Raw genomic sequence first — 20,635 nt, 5'->3', positions numbered from 1 at the left:
TATACAGAGCGTGCGTCCCTGGGAAGGGTTATCTAGACGATAAGTGATGTAAACTATGAGGGATCTTCCCCAAGTTAAGCAGAAAGACTCCCAGAAAGAACTATGACAGTGGAGATCATGAAATAAAAATATGTATTATCCAATTCTAATGCAGAAACAACATTTGATTCTCACAATTCCCCCCTTTTCTTTTTTCATAGATTGTTGATTTCTGCAATTCCTTCTGTTTTCTTTTTTTTCTTTTTTTTTTTAAGGTTCACTTTTATAGACATCTCCTTCTTCTTCATTTTCTTTATCTCCCATCTCCTCTAATACAATCATTTTTTCCAAATGTGGTGGCTGCATTGGTGTTTACTTCAATAATGCTGTCTCGATCAATCACTCTACCACTCCCCTCATACAGGGGATAACTCAGCAACCAGTGACCATCAGGGCTCCTTTTACTACTATCAAAGAAGTACATGTGGATACAATCACTCCATTCCATTCACCAAACCAGGACTCCAACCATCCAGCGATACAAGTATCTATTCCTGATTTTTCTGACAATTTATTAGCAAGGGTGGTAGCCCTTGCAATGCCTTAGTTATTTTGTCATCCAGAGCTGTGTTATTGGGATGAAGGTGCAACAAAAAGTACCCAGCATTACACATACACCCCTTTCTTCAGCTTGCATCATATCTTAGGAGATCCTATTTTCCCAGGCCATCCTACTTGTGGCATCTAACTGTTCTGCAATCTCCTTTATTGCACTCATTGTATAATTTGTAAATTTCCATTGATTATAACAGATGTAGTTAATCCAATCTACATTCTTATTGATCATCACCCACCAGGACGGTCACTCAAATCCTGCAACAGTTTGATTTCTCACCTTAAAATTATCAGGGACAACAAGAAGTGAAAAGTTTAAATCCTTAGCTTGCTCACATACCAAACAATTACTGATATAAGTATTCTTTGCAATGATGATTTTTTTTTTTTTTTACAAGAGATGCATAAGCATTTACATCAAATGCTGAGCTTAACTAAATGAACATTTCTAACAATTATAAGAGCCCGTATTACTGTCCTTGGATTTACAATTTTAAGGATCCAGCTGACTTCAGTTCCCATTGTGTTCGAGGGACCTTCTTAACTCTAGTATGATGTATCCACAAAGTTTGTTCTTTAATTTTTACTGTTGTGTGGGGCATTAGCAGCACCTGGAACAGACCTACCCACCTTGGTTCCAGGGGCAAATCTGAAAGAGATCTGCAATATACATATAATCTCCTTGTAAAATATTATGTATCAGGCCGCCAAGGCCTTGGGCTCTAGTTCCTAGAACCAGTTTCTCTATTTCCCAAAGTTATTCCTGTAGACTTATCACATGCTCAGTTAGTGTTTCACTCCCTAGTTGGGTAGAGATCCCCGTTTGTACAACATAAGGCCTTTTGTACAGTATTTTGAAAGGACTTAACCCTTCTTTGGCTCTAAGTTTCATTTGGTCCTAAGGAGAGCCAAAGGCAACAACTGTAGCCAGGACAGTCCAGATTCCTGGCCCAGTTTTACAATCTGTGATTTAATTAGATGATTCATCTTTTTCACCTGACCACTCGCCTGTGTTCTGTGTGGTAAGCGCAATTGCCAATTTATTCCCAATGCTTGCTAACCTGTTGGACAACCTCTGCAATAAACTGAGTTCCCTGGTTGAAGGGTATTGTTGCAGGACACCCAAACCTTGAAATAATCTCCTGCAACAATACCTTGGTTATTTCTTTGGCTTTATTGGTCCTGCAAGGGAATGCTTCTGGTCGCCCTCAAAGGGTATTGGTTAAAACTAGCATATACCGAAACCCTTCTTTTCCTGGCAGTTCTGAAAAAAAATCAATTTGCAATTGTTGCCCTGAAAGGTTTCCCTTTCCCAACAAGCCCCACTTGTACCCTGTTCCTGGTACTAGGATTGTACAGTTACTTTCTGGTGTCTGTACCCCCTCCATATGTTTTATTATGTTCTCTTAGAACTAAATTCTATAAAATACACCCGGCACAACAATGTGTCCATCTGGGTATGCACCCATCTGTCAGTTTGCTCTCTCCCCTTCTAAATTATTAATTAGATTCCTATCCTCTCTAGGATACCTTATAGGTTCTGACTAAGGTTCAGATATTTTAAGTTTACCGTCTGGAATTAAAGCCAGTTCACCAATTTCTTTTCCTTCAGCTGCCTGTTTTGCCACCTGATCCACCATCAAGTTCCCAGTTTCCTGTACAGTGTCACTCTTCTGATGTCCTTTACAATGCATAACAGCCATGCTGCTCTTTGGTAGATTTACATCGTGTTGAATGTTTTCCTTTTGTGTAAGCAACTCTCGCTCTTTCCAGATGGTACCATGAACGGGTAAAAAAGCTTATTTAGCATCTGTCCATATATTTAAGCTTCTTGTCAAGGCAGTTATTTCAGCCTCCTGAGTGGAGGTCCCCACAAGAAAAGGTCTTGCTTCAATTACCTTGTCAGTAGCAGTTACTGCATATCCTGCCTTACAGTTTCCTTGTTTTCACAAAACTCCTTCCATCGATGAATGCAGGAATCCTCAGCATCGTCCAGCAGTTCCTCCTGTAGGTCTGACCAACTGGCACAGACAGTCTCCGTGCAAGTCACACTGCTGGCTTGGAGGTAGCTCTTGTTGTTGTTCTGGGTGTTCAGCAAATTGCTTCCTTCTCTTTGATCGGTTGTGCTTTCTGTTGAGAAACTTGATAGCCATTTAAATCAAGAAATTCAGCAAACTCACAGTCCATTGTACACAGTCCTCCTTTTTACTGTGGCATCCACATACTGCAGTGAAGTTCCACCATGGAATAGAGGAACCCAAATCTCAGGCTCACAAGCTGACCAGTTTTCAAAAATCATTGGGCTGTTCTCACAACCCTGGGTAACACTGTCCAGGTTAACTGAATTTTCATTACTATTATTTTTCCTACACCCCATATTGGAGTTTTCTTATTCAGAGGCATTTTAGACTTTCTTTGGCAAAACCAGGCAGAAAAAGGTGTACTTCAAATCCAGAACGGTAAACCTCACCTACTTATTCCTTAACTTGATTAATAAAGATATACACCATGGGTTGATATATTCAACATTTTTATTATTTGCCCTCAAATCTTCTACCTAACTACAGCTCTTGCCATCCAATTTCTCATATGCAAGATTAGGGTGTTGTATTTGAATTCCTATCCAATTAATAATCCAAAATTCAAAAAGTTATTTATTATTTCTTTTATCCTCCTACAATCTTCTATCCTCAAAGGGAATTGCTTTACCCTGGTTGGGCTGGCTCCCATCTTTAACTTAACTTTTATTGGGCTGCATTTTTGGCTCTGCCAGGCATTCCTGATGCCAGCAATCCTGTGTATACCTGACAGGATTTACGTAACTTCTGGGGGTACCAACATTGCTTTTCCCAGTTTATGTTAAAGCCAAACTTAAAAATTTTCAGTCAATTGCTCTTGCTTGACACTTAGCTCCAATTTTCTCTACTGAATTTAATCTCTACATTCAACTGTTCTAATATGTCATGCCCAAGTAATGGCTTTGGAGAACTTGGCATGTACAAGAATTTATATATTCCTACTTCTTCTCCTAGACTGTATTTAATTGATCCCCTAAAAAAGTAAACTTCTCTTGCCAATAACTCCTACAACTACAAAAAAATCATCTAAAGGTAATAATTCTTGATGTAGCACAGAGTAAGAGGCATCCATATCAGAAAATAAACCTCTTTTCCCTGCTTCCCCAGCTGCTTTTGGTCCAGTGGGGGGGGAACTCTCTCCCTGAGCCCTTCCAGGCTCCCCCTTACCTCTTCTTCTTGGTAAGGACATCCCTGTTATACCTTTCTCAACTTTGCCTTCCTCAGCCTGTGTGGTTTTTTTTTGTTTGTTTGTTCTGTTTTTCCCAAACCCTTTTCACTTTCTAGACTTTCATCATCACATACATTACTAACATTATATTTCAGTTTCACCCCCTCCCCTCCCCAGGCTTCCAGTGCTCACACTGGGATATCGGGTTTCCGAGATCTCTGCAGATGACGGCTATTCTCACTTTCAATGTCCCGTCCCATCCCCATTCACAAGCAATGCACCCTTTACAGTCACAGCGGGAGGCTCCGGCCCACACCTCTTTCTCCTACTCCGAGTTGTTCTTATAAGCCGCGGTGGGGGGGGGGGGGTAGTATGGGGGATGTGTTCTCGTGCCGGCCCAAACTCTAATATCCCAAACTCACTGTTTCCTTAACCTTTTTGCCATTTTTGTTGTTTGTTTGTTTGTTTTTCCACAATTCCACTCTTTATACCTCAACTACATTTCCACATACCGTTAACAACTCCTTTTCCACATACCATTAAAAATTGCATTTCCACATACCATTAAGACAGTTTGTCCCAGTGCCTTCAAAATCCACAAATCAAACAATACAATTCCTCAACTTCCACAAATATCCAGCACTTGGTCTCATGATTAGAGTACTTAACTATAAAACTGACCCCGTTACTCCATTTATGTTCCCGGTTTCTTATTCAATATTCTCCCTGGCTCACCAGCAATGTTTTCTCCACTGAGCCAAAATGCAACCCAGGGGGTCTTCTCAGTATCACTTTAGACCTCCTTGTATCATAACAGCCTCGTACATGACATATCATAACACAACATAACACTTTCACAACATAAACATTTAACAATCACAAAGACAGTGACAATAATCAATACAATTTATCCTCAGGATCCTTTCTCTCTCTGCCTCCCTCCAGAGCCCAATCTTCCCTCTGTATTCCTTTCCCATACTTGCATAGGTGCCCACCTCCTTCTCCAATAAACAACATATCAGTGATAACATCATTTCCAGCCATGAGTAGAAATTAGGCCCTAGAAATTGATCTAATTGTTCTGCTACACTTACAGAATCCTCAATTAAGGAATTCTTCTTGAAACTCCTAACTTTTCTTCTCATAAAAACAACAGGCATTAGCATACCCTATTTCCCTTTGACCTAAGGAGACTGCCCTAAGAGGATAAAGTGAAGCATTAGTAAGGTTAGTGTTAGAGAAAGGAAAACTCTCCAGGTCCCATTCACATTGCTCCAACTCCCTCAGTAATAGAATGTGCATCCTCTCTCCAGGACCCTGCACAGATCAGCAGCACGGCCGCTCTCTTACTCTGTAGAGATCACTGCCACTTGCAGTGCTTTTGAAATTGAAGGGGGGAAGAAGTTGTCTAAGGGATCCCATTTATGATCTTCCTGGTTCTCTTTCTTATTTCCTCCCCTTTTTGGTCCGGACCTTTTCTCACTAATAACAGACTGGCTTCTTGAATCCAGCAAGCAGCGTAGTCTGATTCCTCCTTTGAAAAGGGGGTTTTATTCTTTACATACGAATTCAGAATCTGACACACCCAACCTTTGTCAGATCCATATTCTGGCCAGAATATTTATTTTCCCTGTATTGGCTCTCTAGGCCATATCTGTATACAATATTTAAGCATCTTTTTCTTATCCTTGTCCCTGGTCTTGGGACCGTCTTTCCAATTCTGAAACATTTTCGAAAGGGGCTTCTTCAGGCACAAACCAGGGGACCTTTTTCCCCTGCTCTCGGGAGCTCCTATTCCCCATCCCTCCGGAGTGCTACTGTGAACTACCCAGCCCACAGGTCACCACACTCCGACTCTCGGATTTAGGGCCTTCTGTACAGCCTGGGGAAAGGGAGGCTGAGGGGAGACCTTATGGCTCTCCTCAGTTACCTGAAAGGTGATTGCAGTGAGAGCCGGGCTGCTCTCTTCTCACTGGTGACAGGACAAGGGGAAATGGCCTCAGGTTGTGCCAGGGGAGGTTTAGGTTGGATACCAGGAAGAACTGCCTTCCAGGAAGCGTTGTTAAGCGCTGGAATGGGCTCCCCAGGGAGGTGTGGGTGAGTCACCATCCCTGGATGTGTTTAAGAACCGTCTGGATGTGGTGCTCAGGGACATGATTTAGTGGAGGGCTGTTAGGGTAGTATGGTTAGGTTGCGGTTGGATTTGATGATCTTGAAGGTCTTTTCCAACCTGAGCAATTCTATGATTCTATGATTCTATCGGCAAGGGAGAAATGGTGCACCGGCCAGTGAAATCCGTTCCGTTATGTACCCTAAACCCAACGCAAGTGATGCCTCCCCTGGCACTCACTGCTTGAGCGCCTCAGGCTCACAATCTTCCCAACACTGTTGCTGTGATACATCTCCACCTAAGGACCGCTACCAAACTGCTGTCTTTAGGTATGCTTTGTACTTTGAAATATCTGCAGCATTTTGAAGTTAGCACATCCGTTCTGCTTTGTGTTTGGATAGGAGAGCGATATTCCAAAGTGAGCACATGTGTCCTGTCCTGTGCTTGGCTCTCCCCATCCTTTGCCTGACTGTCCCCATGCCGTCCTATGCTGGGCTCTCCCATCCTGCGTATTTTCCTTATCCTGTGCTGTGTCAGTCCTACCCGAGTCAGTGCAGCCCATTCTCAACTTCACTCTATCCATCAGCTTTCTTCACGAATCAATAACATTCATGAGCGTTTTGTAAGTTCAGTAAGGGGCTCCACTGCATACCAAAAAAATATACTGGAAACAACAGGTTCACAGGAAGGTTCTAAGTTCAGGAATATGCTACATACAAAAAATACTGGAAACTTGCACTGCAGAAACACAGTCTGCCTCTGTTGTGGTTTTGTGATTTTCTGTTGTCACTATTCCACACCACAACACCGTGTGGAGCAGCGGGACTTAACGAGCGAATGTTGTGGTTCCGTTTACTGCCTTTTATGGGCACTTCGAGTATCCCGATGGCGGGGCAGCATCCCCGGAGGAGCAGGCGGGCAGAGGCGGTGGGGCGGAGCTCCGGTCGGGACCCGAGCGCCTGTCTCTGTCGCTCGGCTCAGCCGCCTCGGCTCCCGCGGAGCAAAGCACGTGCTTTCCCTCGCACTGTCGTGGTTTGCCTGGCATTTGGGATGCTCTTGTCTCTCTCGTTCTGTTTGACTCGGTTAATTCAGTGAATTCCCGTTCCTCCTCGATCGCCGCCGTTGCGTTTTCTCTTGGTTCAAACTATCTGCCAGCTCTCTGCCCTTCCCCCTCTCCCGGAGCGCACGCGGCCCGGGGCCGGCCGGCTCGCGGAAGCCTCTGGAGCCCTTCCTTTTTTCTTTTTCCCGGGGCTGTGCCCCCCCGTCACGGACTTCTATCTAGGGATAACCCCGTGACAGCCTCACACACAGTGAGGGTGGTGAGGCACGGGAAAAGGTTGCGTGGAGATGCGGTTGACGCCCCATCCCTGGAGACTTTAAAGGCAGGGCTGGAGCGGGCCCGGGCATCCTGATGGAGCTGTGGTGTCCCTGTTCATTGGGGGGGAGTTGGACTAGATGGCCTTCAGAGGTCCCTTCCAACTCTAAGGATTCTGTGATTGTATGATTCTGTGCCCTGGGGTGTGAACGGATGCAGTGTTTGGTGCGATCCGTTCTTTGTGCCACACGCGAGCATAACCAGATGTGTTTGGTCTGCGCCCCTACAAGCTCTGAGAGTACAGAGGCAGTTCTAAAGGCCGCCCACTGAGTGTCATCAGTGACATCACAAAGGGTCAGGGCAGCATAGGTGATCGCAAGGGAAGGCGGAACAGTTGCAGGAGCGACAGCGACAGGGCAGGAGCACAGGGACCTTCAAGGCATTCCTGAGCACAGCCCACTTCTCGCCATGCCACTCCCGCATGCGCGCAAGAACCGGCGAATCTGCCTCTCCTGTTCCCCTCCCTTTGCCAGCTCTGCTTCTCAGTCTGGTGAGACTGGTGGCGAGGTGATGGAGGTGAGACCTCCCCGCAGGCCAAAGTTGGCTTGGCAGGCGTGGACTCCAGAAGAGGAGGAGGAGGAGGAGATGGAAAAGAAGGAGATCATAAATCCACGTGAGTAATGGGTGGGAAGCACTGGGGACAGCGGTCATGCTTTACTGAAAGCTGGCACCCACTTCTCCTGGCACCTCCTTTCCTGAAACTCCCTTTCCCAGCATGGAGTCCAGCTCCAGCTAAAGGGATAGTGGAACCACGGGATCCAGGGATGGTTGGGAGTGGAGGACCTCAAAGCCTGTTGTGGGCTGGTTGCCACCCACTGGATCAGGCTGCCCGCAGCCGCATCCAGCCTGGCCTCGAGCACCTCCAAGGATGGGGCAGCTGCAGCTTCTCTGGCCAGCCAGCGCCAGTGCTAACCTCTCCCAGACCGTTGGGATGGGTGCCAAGAGGCTGCTGGGCTGGCAGGATGTCAGGGAAGCAGGCAGGATGGATGGCTCCATGCCATGCGCTGGGGCCGCTCTTTCCCTCACTCCTTGCCTTCAGCCCCTCTCTATGGTGCTCATTCTTCTCCTCCTTGCTTAGGTTTTGAGATATTGGAGCACTGGAGACGAGCAGCCATTGCATGCATCTGCGAGTTTCTGAGGAGAAAGGACAAGGCAAGAGCAGCTGTTTCCACTCACTGTGGAAACAGCCCCGGTTCTTCTGCAGGCCGCTACCCTGCAGGCATAGCACCGCACCCCATGATGCTTGGGGTGCTGCTGGCCGTGGATCTCACCTTCATGCCCCCTCTTGCTCCCTCTGTGACTACCAGGATGAGCAACAGAAAATCAGATTCCTGAGAAGCATCTGCACGCTGTGCAAATGCAAGGACACGTCGCTCAACTTGGATGCTTTCTGCCGAGAAAACCGGCTGGCAGCGAATGTCCAGGTGGGGAGATAGGCAGTGGGCTGGAAATGGGGGCATGGACTCCCCTGCACCCTTTTGTGGACAAGGCTGGCACGGGGAAAATTGAGCATGGACACGGAAGTGTCTTCTGGTGGCTGCCACGTCCCACCCATCCCATCCCTCTTGGTTCTGTAGGTGCTGATCGATGAGGAGCCCAAGCACACTTTGGGCTCAGAAATAAAGCAGGAAGCCATGAAGAGCTTTGCCAACATGAGGTAGCTGCCCAGACCCACATTTGGCTAGCATGGCCCCAGGGCAGGCTCCTGGCAGCCCTGAAGCTGGCAGGGAGGCTTCCTCCTCCCCATGGAGGTCCACGTCCTCCTTCCCATAGCCTCAAGGCACGGTGTCCAACAGACTTCTCTCTCCCCTTCCAGCACTGTGGAGACAGCACTGGAAGGCCAAACGGAGAGCATCCTGAATTCTTGCTTCAACAGTGTCTTCTTTTTGCCTCCGGAACTGTGCATACCAGAAAAGGAGAAAAGACTCTACCTTGAGGTGTGTGCTGGGTGGGCCACCGGAGCCCCGGGTCCCTTTGGGCTGCTCCCTGGCTCCTTGTGCTGAGACCATAGGAGAGCCAGGCAGGGCAGGAAACCAGCTTTGCTTTTCCACCCTCGTCTCTTCTCTGGGGATAGGGTTAGGATGAGGTGCCCCATGAGGGGCCCTTCTGCAACTCTGTGTCCTCTTGCAGACCATGAGTGCCATGGACAGCATGCTAGAAGCCTTGGTGCAGAACTGCCCCAACAGCAGAATGAGGGAGGAGCTGCACAGCATCTTTCAGGTCTGGCAGTTGCAAAGAGCGGGGTCACTAGGAGGGATGCGATTGTCCCTACTGCAGTGACACAGAGCCTCCTTGCACGTGACGGTCCTGCAAAGGATCCCTGTGCCCCTGCTGCTCTGTTCTTCCTTCCCCGTGGGGAAGATCCCAGAGCTCCTGCTGGAGCGGCAGAAGCTCCCAGGGCAAGTACCAGCAGATTCTCTCTTTGCAGGCTCTGCTCCACTTCTTCAGCTCCCAGCAGATGCATGTCCGTACGAGAGCCCTGCATGGGGTTTTAATGATGATCACGAGTTTTATGGAAAAAGTAAGGAGCCAAGCACCCTCCAGCCAGGCTGTCTCCCATTCTCCATATCCCAGAGCAGCTCAGGGGTGCAGCTGCAGCCAGGGTGCAGCTGGGAGCTCTCAGCCAGGCTCTGCTCCAAACAAGGGCTTTTGCCCCATCTTTGCCCCCACTCTTCCCTCTCCAGGCCCTGCTCTGCCTCCGCTCAACCCTTCCTCTCTTCTCCTTCTCTCACCCAGGACTGGGACAGCGCTGAAAATTACAAGCCACTCATCGAGGTGTACTTCCCAATCCTGGGAAAGCTGCTGGGTCACCTCTGCCTTTTCAATCATGGCTTCGATAGCACCAGAATTCCAACTTCAGAAGCGCTTCATTGCCTCCACGCATTTGTCCAACAAGAAAGAAGTAAGAGAAGATGGGTTGGGCAGCATCTCTCTGCTCCTATGTCTGCTCGTTTCTCCTATTCTTATGCTTCGTGAAGCCTGACCATGGAGTTTGCAAGTTCCCCAAGCTCCTTTACTCTTCTGAGCAGCTTCACCATTCCTAAGCTCCCTCTTGTTCCCAGCACCCATCACCTTTAGCTGTGTAATCCCTTTCCTTCACTCTCCTCAACCCATAGGGTCCCATCAACCTATGTCTGCTCACCATTGCTCTCCATGCACAGGTCTCCTACACCACGGGTCCCCTCTACTGTGGGTCTCCTCAGAACTCCGTTTTCAGTTTAAAGCACCTTTCACCAATTGCTGAGTTTGATGGCAAAGACATTGTTTCCTTCTGACTCTTCCATTCTCCCTCCCTTTTAGAAACAAGCATGTCAGAGGAGATGGAAAATTACGTGCATCTCTATGAGAAGCAGGAGGATAGAAAGCTCAGAGATGTTGACTTTCCCAGTCCCAGTGATTGCGCCAAGGTAATGTCCCGCCTTGCTGAGGATCTTGTCCATAGCATCAGCAGGAAACATTTGTGAGCAAGGGGAGTGCAAGGGCAGCAGATCCAGCCCTCCTGGCTGTCCGCAAGGCCTTCTTGCCAAATGCCCATGCCCCCACCTGCAGTCCATCTCCCAGAGCCCTCTCTTGCCATCCTGCGCCACGCAGTGGCAGAAGCTGATGCTGCCAGCTTTCCGACAGGCTCTGCTGCCCAGCATCTCTCTGCAGAGCTGCTCTCCCTGCTCGACCAAGAATGCTCAGTGTGGCATCTCCTCCCTCCCCTGCTTCCACCCACAGGCGTTTGGAGGATACCTCAGGCCTGCTGAGAGGATGGACATCGTCCTCACAGCCCTTGAAGCGATGGCTGACTCCAGCATCTATGACAAGGAGGCGGCCTGCAGTGTGATGGCCGTGGCCATGGAAGACCACGCCTTCTGGATGCCAGATGTAAGCAGCTTTTGGCCACTGCCCCATCCTTGAGCCGTTTCAGGCGCTGCTCTTCCCTCCCCAGCCGAGGCCTCTTGGGCTCCTGAAGCCATTCTTAGCGATGGGAAGTGCAGTGGTTTCAGCGGCACCTGTGGTAATGGTTGTGGTCTGTTCTTGCGTGTGTCCGCTTTAGAAAACCCCAATCATAACCTCCATCCGCAAGAACTTGAGGAGCATCACCACAAAGACAGCGCGGCACTGCCTGGACTCCCTGCTCCTCCTTCTGACCAGCCAGATGCCCACGGAAGAAGTCAGGAGCCTGCTGAAGTTCTCTCCACCAAGTGACAGGTACTGTCCTCAGCAGCCTGGAGGGCTTCTTCCAGGTGCCCCCTGCTCGCCCAGGGCTCTCCAAGCAACGTGGGCCTGCAGGGTTTTAGCTGTGGCTAAGGCAGCTCTGCCTACAATGTATTTGGGCTTGTAGCAGCAGCGCCCTGGACATGTGGGAGGTGATGCTCTGCATGCCGCGGACCTTGGAGAAGGTTTTGAAGGAGGTGACCAAGGGCTCACAGCTGAGCAGGCTGGTAGAAGGAGTCACAGAAGACACCTGTATCCTCTTCTTGGCTGTGAGTCAATGGATAACGCTTTGCTGCCCTTCAGGGCTGCGTGTGCCCCTGCAGGCTCTCACCTGGCTATGTCTATGTTTCAGCTAATGGCAAAGAGTGAAGATAATGAAGACTTTTTTGGTGACCTACGCCACCTCAAGGCTTTTCTGAAGCATCCAAGCGTGCAGATGCACAGCGTGGTGCTCAGAGGGCTTGTCATGCTCTCCGAGACACAGGAGAAGGTGAGTGGGGCGTTGTCAACTGAAGCGGCACTGGGCTTCTTGGGCAGCGACGGGAGGAGGGTGACGGTCACGGTGGGGCCTGCTGGCTTTGAGGAGCTTTGAGGATGGGACGTCAAAGCCCAGTAAAGCCCAGCTTTTATCGTGTCACCATCCAGAGTAGGTTGCCCCTGGCCCCATCCATCCTGGCCTTGAGCACCTCCAGGGGTGGGGTACCTACTTCTCCGGGCAGCCTCACCACCCTCTGAGAAAAGGATTTCCCCATTGGCCTCGCTGAGGCCCCATCAGTGCTCCCACGGCCGCTTCCGCTGCGACTGCCGTGCCAGCTGCCAGGAAGTGAGGAGGAGGCTGGAGCTCAGAGACTGGAGTGTTTTGCCCAGGCGGTCGTTCCCCGCATCAGACAAAGGAACTTGCGTTTCCTACAGGCAAGAAAAATGCGGGTCGTGCTGCCAGAGATCATGGCCACCCTGCAGGATGCCAGCACAGACATCAAGATGAAGGCCCTGTTTGTCCTTCAAAACATCATGGGCTGCGTGAAGAGGAAGGAGGCCAGCTCCATCGCTCTGCAGCACGCTGAGGAGCTCCTGCCTCTCTTTGTCGATGTAAGTGAGGCTGCTGTAGGAGGCAGAGCCCTCGCAGGGGCACCCTGCAGTGCCGCTGCCTCTGGCCCAGCTGTGTGGGCAGCACTCGCTTTGGGCCCTCTCCCCTCCTCGCTCCTCCCGGGCTCCTTCCGGGCAGGGGGACAGCTGTGGGCCCTCGGAGAGCCCCGTGCCCAGCATCTGCTCCCCGCCATTGGCTTCCGGCCCTCCATGCATCCTCCGCTGCCTGTGCAAGGCCAGGCCAGGCCCGGTCCCCACGCATGGTGCAGGAGGGCTTGCAGGCGCTGCGTGCCACGGAGGCGGTGTGAAGGCAGCCCGGCCTCCTCGTGCTAAAATGCTCTTTCTCCCTCCCAGGAGTCCAGTGCTGTGCTGGTGTCCTCCATCCGTCTCTACAGAGACATGGTGCAGGCCGTGGTCTGGTACCACCGGCGCAGAATGAAGGGGATGGTGCGCAGGGGCCTGGTCCCACTGCTCCTTCGGATGAGCGATGAGAACCAGGACGTGGCTCAGGTACAGCTTTCCATCCCACCGGGGGCACGGTGACACCGTTTGGGTGCTGTGGGTGCCAGGCTGTGTGGCTGCTGCCCAAGGCCCGCAGGACAGGCCCAGCTCCCTGCTGTTCCTCGCACCGGAGCAGGCGGAGGGGTTCTGCTTCCACAGCCTGGGCTCAGAGCTCTGCTTCCCACAGCCTGGGTGTCGAAGGCCTGGGATGGAGCCAGCTGGGAGCCCAGCCTTGTGCTAGGGATGGCCATGGAGGGACTGCGGCTCCATGTCTCTGTGTGGCCATCACACCCTGATGTCCGTGTTCTGTTCCCTTCCCACAGCGTGCTGGGAAAAGGCTCCCGGCCCTGCCAAGAGGAGGGCAACGCCGGGTCTCCTTCCTCGGGCCGTGGTGCCATCTCCCAGCTTCTGCTTCCCCACAGGCCGCCAAGAGAGCCATTGTACAAATAGCCAATCTCCTGCGCTGGAACGACCTCCGGGAGCTGGCTGAGAAACAGGAGACGTGGAGGATCGCGCAGTGTTTGGTAAGGAGAGCCCCAGAGCCCCAGAGCAACAGGCACAGCGCGGGGAGCTGGGGAGCGTCTGCAATCCCCATGTTCTTGTGCTCCCTCCAGCTGCAGCGGGACCAGAGCAGGGCAGAGGAATACCTGCAGCAGAGCCAGGCCTACCTGCAGGACCCTCAGGCGGCCTTGCGACAGGAGGCCGCGAGGTTCATTGGTGAGCCACAGCCCCTTTGTCCCTCCCTTGGCAGTGGTTGGTGGTCCCAGCCACTGCCCTGTGGCCCTAAGAGCCCTGGGGTGGGTCCCAGGGCCCTGGTGCCTTGCTCAGGCCCCCTCGGCCACTCTCGCTGCTGGGGAGCAGTGCGGCTCTGCTGCTGGGAGCAGGGTCTGACGGCTGCTCTGTGCCTAGGTCTTGCTGCGCGCTACTCAAGGGACCTGAGCGAGGAGAAGCTACAGGACATCATCACGGGTAAGCGAGGGCTGTGGTGTGTGTACTGAAGCTGGGGGCAGAGACCCCCATGCCTCGCTCTCCTCCAAGGAAATCTGTGGGGCAGAGGGACGATACAGAACCACAGAGTCCTAGAAAGGTTGACTTTCAAGCGACCTTAAGGATCTCAGAACCAGGGAATCCTAGAGAGATGGGATTGGAAGGGACCTGAAAGATCATGCAGCCATGAGATCCTGGGATAATTCAGTGGAAAGGGAGCTCAAAGATCCTACAACCATGAAATCCCAGAGCGGTAGAAGGGTTAGGTTGGAAAGAACGTTAAAGGCCATCCTGTTCCAACCCCCTACTGTGTCGTGGATGCCCCGAACTGGATCAGGCTGCTTAGGCTAAATCCAACCTGGCCTTGACCACCTCAAGAGATGGGAACCCACGTGCTTTCTGGGCTGCCTGTGCCAGGGCCTCCCTGCCCTCTGAGGAAAGAACTTCCTCCTGAGTCAGAGTCAGAGGAAAGGGCAGCAAGGCTGATGTTGTGGTGGGAGCCCAAGCTCGATGAAGAGGGAGATGATATCGTGCCATTGTCCCTGATGTCTGCTGGAAGTAGAGTGCCTGGAGAGGAAAGTCTTGGGGAGATTCCTGCGGTGTGTGGAGACCCTCCTTTGCAGGATGTGAGAGTCAAGGAGGGAATGCGTCCACCTGCAAACAGGGAAGGAAGGACATGTGGGTTAAGTGATGCTGATGATCTCAAAGGTCTTTTCCAATTGAGATGATTTGGTGATTCTAATGCATTTGGCTCTTTCCTGATCGGCCGCTCCGTTTGTCCTGCCCAGCCTGGGACAGAGACGTGTGGCATTGGCACGGTCTGCGGAGTTTGCCTGCGATCTCTGCAGCTTGCCTCATCCCTGCTCTGTTTCTTCCTGTTGCAGCCCTCATGCCTTTGGCCAGTGACGCCCGAGAGCTCGGTCCAAAGCTTGGCAGTGCAGACCACACTGATCCTCAGAGCAACCATGAGGACAGCAGCATCACGACGGGGCCTGCGAGCGCTGTGCTGTCTGTTCCGCTGAGCTGCAGCACTCCTGTGACAGCTCTGTCCCTCGCAGGAGCACAGCAAACCCAGTGCCCTGCTGCCCTTCACACTGGGACGTCCCTGCCTGTGCTCAGCAGGCGCCGCCATTCCTGGCCTCTGCTCCTGGCGGCTGTACAGCGCATCCCTCTGCACCCCCGAGGCCACGGCTGTCCAAGCTGTTGGCTTGGCTGAGCAGCACTGAGTGAAGAGGAATTGTCTCAGGCCACATCAATGCATATATATATATGAACAGTGTATTATGTACTATGTAATAATGTAATGAGTGTAATGTGTGTAACATTATGTATATATGTATATATATAAGATAGGGAAGTAACAAACCTTTTTTTTTGTATATCCATGTATATATCTTTTTGTATATAATAAAATATTTTTAAATATTTAAAACAGTCCCTTCAAAAAGATTTGACCTTTTTTCCTTGAAACTAATGCAGCAATGTCTGTTTCGGTGGAAATGGCTGCAATTGTAAGTGAGTTGTCGTGGTGCTCATCAGAGATTTTGGATCCAGTTTTACACATGGATTCTCCAAGGGGAAATCATGAGCCAACCTGCTAGCTTTCTCTAAAGTCATCACTGGCTGTGTAGTTGGGCGGAGAGCAGTGGATGTTGCACGGGCGGATGGAGGGGAATCGCCCTGGGTCACTGTGGCCAGAAGAGACTCCAGCAGGGGCAGTTCCCGTGGGGGGAGGAAGCAGGGGCAGATGGTCCTGCTGTGCAGATGTACAGGCAGGCATAAAGATACCTCACGTGTCATGGCTCTTCTGCCTCCACATTGTTTGGGTCCTGGCAGTTTTGTCTTTAGGCAGGGACTCAGTCAAGGCTGTACACCCAGAGCAGGATTTTCCAGGTGGCGACTGGTCACCAGTGCTGCCCCCCAGGGCTCAGTACTGGGGCCACTGCTATTGAACACCTTTATCAGTGATCTTGATGAGGGGACTGAGCGCACCCTCAGTACGGTCACAGACCACACCAAGTTGGGAGGGAGCGCTGATCTGCCAGAGGGGAGAAAGGCGCTGCAGAGGGACCTGGAGAGAGTGCATCGATGGGCCAAGGCAAACTGTGTGAGTTGCCATAGGGCCAAGTGTCGGGTCCTGCATTTTGGCCACAACAGCCCCAGGCAACCCTACAGGCTTGGGGAGGAGTGGCTGGAGAGCAGCCTGACGGAAAGGGACCTTGGTGGACTGATGGACAGTCGGCTGAATATGAGCCAGCAGTGTGCCCAGGTGGCCAGGGAGGCCAATGGCACCCTGGCTTGGCTCAGGAATGGTGTGGTGAGCAGGACCAGGGAAGCCATCCTGCCCCTGTACTGGGCACTGGTGAGGCCTCACCTCGAGTGCTGGGTTCAGTTTTGGGCAGCTCAGTACAGAAGGGACATGGAGGTGCTGCAGCAGGTCCAAAGAAGGGCAGCAAGGCTGGGGGAGGGCTTGGAGAATATGGCCTACGAGGAGAGACTGAAGGAGCTGGGGCTGTTCAGCCTGGGGAAAGGGAGGCTGAGGGGAGACCTTATGGCTCTCCTCAGTTACCTGAAAGGTGATTGCAGTGAGAGCCGGGCTGCTCTCTTCTCACTGGTGACAGGACAAGGGGAAATGGCCTCAGGTTGTGCCAGGGGAGGTTTAGGTTGGATACCAGGAAGAACTGCCTTCCAGGAAGCGTTGTTAAGCGCTGGAATGGGCTCCCCAGGGAGGTGTGGGTGAGTCACCATCCCTGCATGTGTTTAAGAACCGTCTGGATGTGGTGCTCAGGGACATGATTTAGTGGAGGGCTGTTAGGGTAGTATGGTTAGGTTGCGGTTGGATTTGATGATCTTGAAGGTCTTTTCCAACCTGAGCAATTCTATGATTCTATGATTCTATTGGCAAGGGAGAAATGGTGCACCGGCCAGTGAAATCCGTTCCGTTATGTACCCTAAACCCAACGCAAGTGATGCCTCCCCTGGCACTCACTGCTTGAGCGCCTCAGGCTCACAATCTTCCCAACACTGTTGCTGTGATACATCTCCACCTAAGGACCGCTACCAAACTGCTGTCTTTAGGTATGCTTTGTACTTTGAAATATCTGCAGCATTTTGAAGTTAGCACATCCGTTCTGCTTTGTGTTTGGATAGGAGAGCGATATTCCAAAGTGAGCACATGTGTCCTGTCCTGTGCTTGGCTCTCCCCATCCTTTGCCTGACTGTCCCCATGCCGTCCTATGCTGGGCTCTCCCATCCTGCGTATTTTCCTTATCCTGTGCTGTGTCAGTCCTACCCGAGTCAGTGCAGCCCATTCTCAACTTCACTCTATCCATCAGCTTTCTTCACGAATCAATAACATTCATGAGCGTTTTGTAAGTTCAGTAAGGGGCTCCACTGCATACCAAAAAAATATACTGGAAACAACAGGTTCACAGGAAGGTTCTAAGTTCAGGAATATGCTACATACAAAAAATACTGGAAACTTGCACTGCAGAAACACAATCTGCCTCTGTTGTGGTTTTGTGATTTTCTGTTGTCACTATTCCACACCACAACACCGTGTGGAGCAGCGGGACTTAACGAGCGAATGTTGTGGTTCCGTTTACTGCCTTTTATGGGCACTTCGAGTATCCCGATGGCGGGGCAGCATCCCCGGAGGAGCAGGCGGGCAGAGGCGGTGGGGCGGAGCTCCGGTCGGGACCCGAGCGCCTGTCTCTGTCGCTCGGCTCAGCCGCCTCGGCTCCCGCGGAGCAAAGCACGTGCTTTCCCTCGCACTGTCGTGTTTGCCTGGCATTTGGGATGCTCTTGTCTCTCTCGTTCTGTTTGACTCGGTTAATTCAGTGAATTCCCGTTCCTCCTCGATCGCCGCCGTTGCGTTTTCTCTTGGTTCAAACTATCTGCCAGCTCTCTGCCCTTCCCCCTCTCCCGGAGCGCACGCGGCCCGGGGCCGGCCGGCTCGCGGAAGCCTCTGGAGCCCTTCCTTTTTTCTTTTTCCCGGGGCTGTGCCCCCCCGTCACGGACTTCTATCTAGGGATAACCCCGTGACAGCCTCACACACAGTGAGGGTGGTGAGGCACGGGAAAAGGTTGCGTGGAGATGCGGTTGACGCCCCATCCCTGGAGACTTTAAAGGCAGGGCTGGAGCGGGCCCGGGCATCCTGATGGAGCTGTGGTGTCCCTGTTCATTGGGGGGGAGTTGGACTAGATGGCCTTCAGAGGTCCCTTCCAACTCTAAGGATTCTGTGATTGTATGATTCTGTGCCCTGGGGTGTGAACGGATGCAGTGTTTGGTGCGATCCGTTCTTTGTGCCACACGCGAGCATAACCAGATGTGTTTGGTCTGCGCCCCTACAAGCTCTGAGAGTACAGAGGCAGTTCTAAAGGCCGCCCACTGAGTGTCATCAGTGACATCACAAAGGGTCAGGGCAGCATAGGTGATCGCAAGGGGAAGGCGGAACAGTTGCAGGAGCGACAGCGACAGGGCAGGAGCACAGGGACCTTCAAGGCATTCCTGAGCACAGCCCACTTCTCGCCATGCCACTCCCGCATGCGCGCAAGAACCGGCGAATCTGCCTCTCCTGTTCCCCTCCCTTTGCCAGCTCTGCTTCTCAGTCTGGTGAGACTGGTGGCGAGGTGATGGAGGTGAGACCTCCCCGCAGGCCAAAGTTGGCTTGGCAGGCGTGGACTCCAGAAGAGGAGGAGGAGGAGGAGATGGAAAAGAAGGAGATCATAAATCCACGTGAGTAATGGGTGGGAAGCACTGGGACAGCGGTCATGCTTTACTGAAAGCTGGCACCCACTTCTCCTGGCACCTCCTTTCCTGAAACTCCCTTTCCCAGCATGGAGTCCAGCTCCAGCTAAAGGGATAGTGGAACCACGGGATCCAGGGATGGTTGGGAGTGGAGGACCTCAAAGCCTGTTGTGGGCTGGTTGCCACCCACTGGATCAGGCTGCCCGCAGCCGCATCCAGCCTGGCCTCGAGCACCTCCAAGGATGGGGCAGCTGCAGCTTCTCTGGCCAGCCAGCGCCAGTGCTAACCTCTCCCAGACCGTTGGGATGGGTGCCAAGAGGCTGCTGGGCTGGCAGGATGTCAGGGAAGCAGGCAGGATGGATGGCTCCATGCCATGCGCTGGGGCCGCTCTTTCCCTCACTCCTTGCCTTCAGCCCCTCTCTATGGTGCTCATTCTTCTCCTCCTTGCTTAGGTTTTGAGATATTGGAGCACTGGAGACGAGCAGCCATTGCATGCATCTGCGAGTTTCTGAGGAGAAAGGACAAGGCAAGAGCAGCTGTTTCCACTCACTGTGGAAACAGCCCCGGTTCTTCTGCAGGCCGCTACCCTGCAGGCATAGCACCGCACCCCATGATGCTTGGGGTGCTGCTGGCCGTGGATCTCACCTTCATGCCCCCTCTTGCTCCCTCTGTGACTACCAGGATGAGCAACAGAAAATCAGATTCCTGAGAAGCATCTGCACGCTGTGCAAATGCAAGGACACGTCGCTCAACTTGGATGCTTTCTGCCGAGAAAACCGGCTGGCAGCGAATGTCCAGGTGGGGAGATAGGCAGTGGGCTGGAAATGGGGGCATGGACTCCCCTGCACCCTTTTGTGGACAAGGCTGGCACGGGGAAAATTGAGCATGGACACGGAAGTGTCTTCTGGTGGCTGCCACGTCCCACCCATCCCATCCCTCTTGGTTCTGTAGGTGCTGATCGATGAGGAGCCCAAGCACACTTTGGGCTCAGAAATAAAGCAGGAAGCCATGAAGAGCTTTGCCAACATGAGGTAGCTGCCCAGACCCACATTTGGCTAGCATGGCCCCAGGGCAGGCTCCTGGCAGCCCTGAAGCTGGCAGGGAGGCTTCCTCCTCCCCATGGAGGTCCACGTCCTCCTTCCCATAGCCTCAAGGCACGGTGTCCAACAGACTTCTCTCTCCCCTTCCAGCACTGTGGAGACAGCACTGGAAGGCCAAACGGAGAGCATCCTGAATTCTTGCTTCAACAGTGTCTTCTTTTTGCCTCCGGAACTGTGCATACCAGAAAAGGAGAAAAGACTCTACCTTGAGGTGTGTGCTGGGTGGGCCACCGGAGCCCCGGGTCCCTTTGGGCTGCTCCCTGGCTCCTTGTGCTGAGACCATAGGAGAGCCAGGCAGGGCAGGAAACCAGCTTTGCTTTTCCACCCTCGTCTCTTCTCTGGGGATAGGGTTAGGATGAGGTGCCCCATGAGGGGCCCTTCTGCAACTCTGTGTCCTCTTGCAGACCATGAGTGCCATGGACAGCATGCTAGAAGCCTTGGTGCAGAACTGCCCCAACAGCAGAATGAGGGAGGAGCTGCACAGCATCTTTCAGGTCTGGCAGTTGCAAAGAGCGGGGTCACTAGGAGGGATGCGATTGTCCCTACTGCAGTGACACAGAGCCTCCTTGCACGTGACGGTCCTGCAAAGGATCCCTGTGCCCCTGCTGCTCTGTTCTTCCTTCCCCGGGGGGAAGATCCCAGAGCTCCTGCTGGAGCGGCAGAAGCTCCCAGGGCAAGTACCAG

The 20,635-nt window shown here is 52.2% G+C and overlaps 2 protein-coding genes across 2 annotated transcripts; both read left to right on the top strand.

Annotated features, from left to right (window-relative positions):
- Positions 1–8,564: 8,564 nt before the first annotated feature.
- On the top strand, positions 8,565–10,789 carry LOC146542476 (maestro heat-like repeat-containing protein family member 7). Its single transcript, XM_085211395.1, has 7 exons — positions 8,565–8,621; positions 8,903–8,982; positions 9,142–9,262; positions 9,456–9,545; positions 9,754–9,846; positions 10,062–10,227; positions 10,626–10,789. Exons 1-7 carry the CDS (start codon positions 8,565–8,567, stop codon positions 10,787–10,789), a joined length of 771 nt encoding a protein of 256 aa, XP_085067521.1.
- A 69-nt stretch (positions 10,790–10,858) lies between these two features.
- On the top strand, positions 10,859–14,113 carry LOC146542475 (uncharacterized). The gene is made up of 10 exons (XM_085211394.1): positions 10,859–11,008; positions 11,046–11,195; positions 11,368–11,522; positions 11,659–11,797; positions 11,881–12,018; positions 12,441–12,617; positions 12,969–13,124; positions 13,538–13,639; positions 13,730–13,832; positions 14,025–14,113. Exons 1-10 carry the CDS (start codon positions 10,859–10,861, stop codon positions 14,111–14,113), a joined length of 1,359 nt encoding a protein of 452 aa, XP_085067520.1.
- Positions 14,114–20,635: the final 6,522 nt, after the last annotated feature.

This window comes from Meleagris gallopavo, chromosome 30 (assembly GCF_905368555.1).
Source record: "Meleagris gallopavo chromosome 30, MGAL_WU_HG_1.1, whole genome shotgun sequence".
Lineage (NCBI taxonomy): Eukaryota > Metazoa > Chordata > Aves > Galliformes > Phasianidae > Meleagris > Meleagris gallopavo.
This window is presented reverse-complemented; position numbering and strand designations above follow the sequence as displayed.

Coding starts and splice junctions, on each gene's coding strand:
- LOC146542476 (XM_085211395.1), top strand. CDS start 8,565: ATGCTTGGGGTGCTGCTGGCCGTGGATCTCACCTTCATGCCCCCTCTT. Junction 8,622..8,902: donor TGCCCCCTCTTGCTCCCTCT/GTGACTACCAGG, acceptor TTGGTTCTGTAG/GTGCTGATCGATGAGGAGCC. Junction 8,983..9,141: donor AAGAGCTTTGCCAACATGAG/GTAGCTGCCCAG, acceptor CTCCCCTTCCAG/CACTGTGGAGACAGCACTGG.
- LOC146542475 (XM_085211394.1), top strand. CDS start 10,859: ATGCCCCCACCTGCAGTCCATCTCCCAGAGCCCTCTCTTGCCATCCTG. Junction 12,618..12,968: donor TCCTGCCTCTCTTTGTCGAT/GTAAGTGAGGCT, acceptor TCTCCCTCCCAG/GAGTCCAGTGCTGTGCTGGT. Junction 13,640..13,729: donor GGAGGATCGCGCAGTGTTTG/GTAAGGAGAGCC, acceptor TGCTCCCTCCAG/CTGCAGCGGGACCAGAGCAG.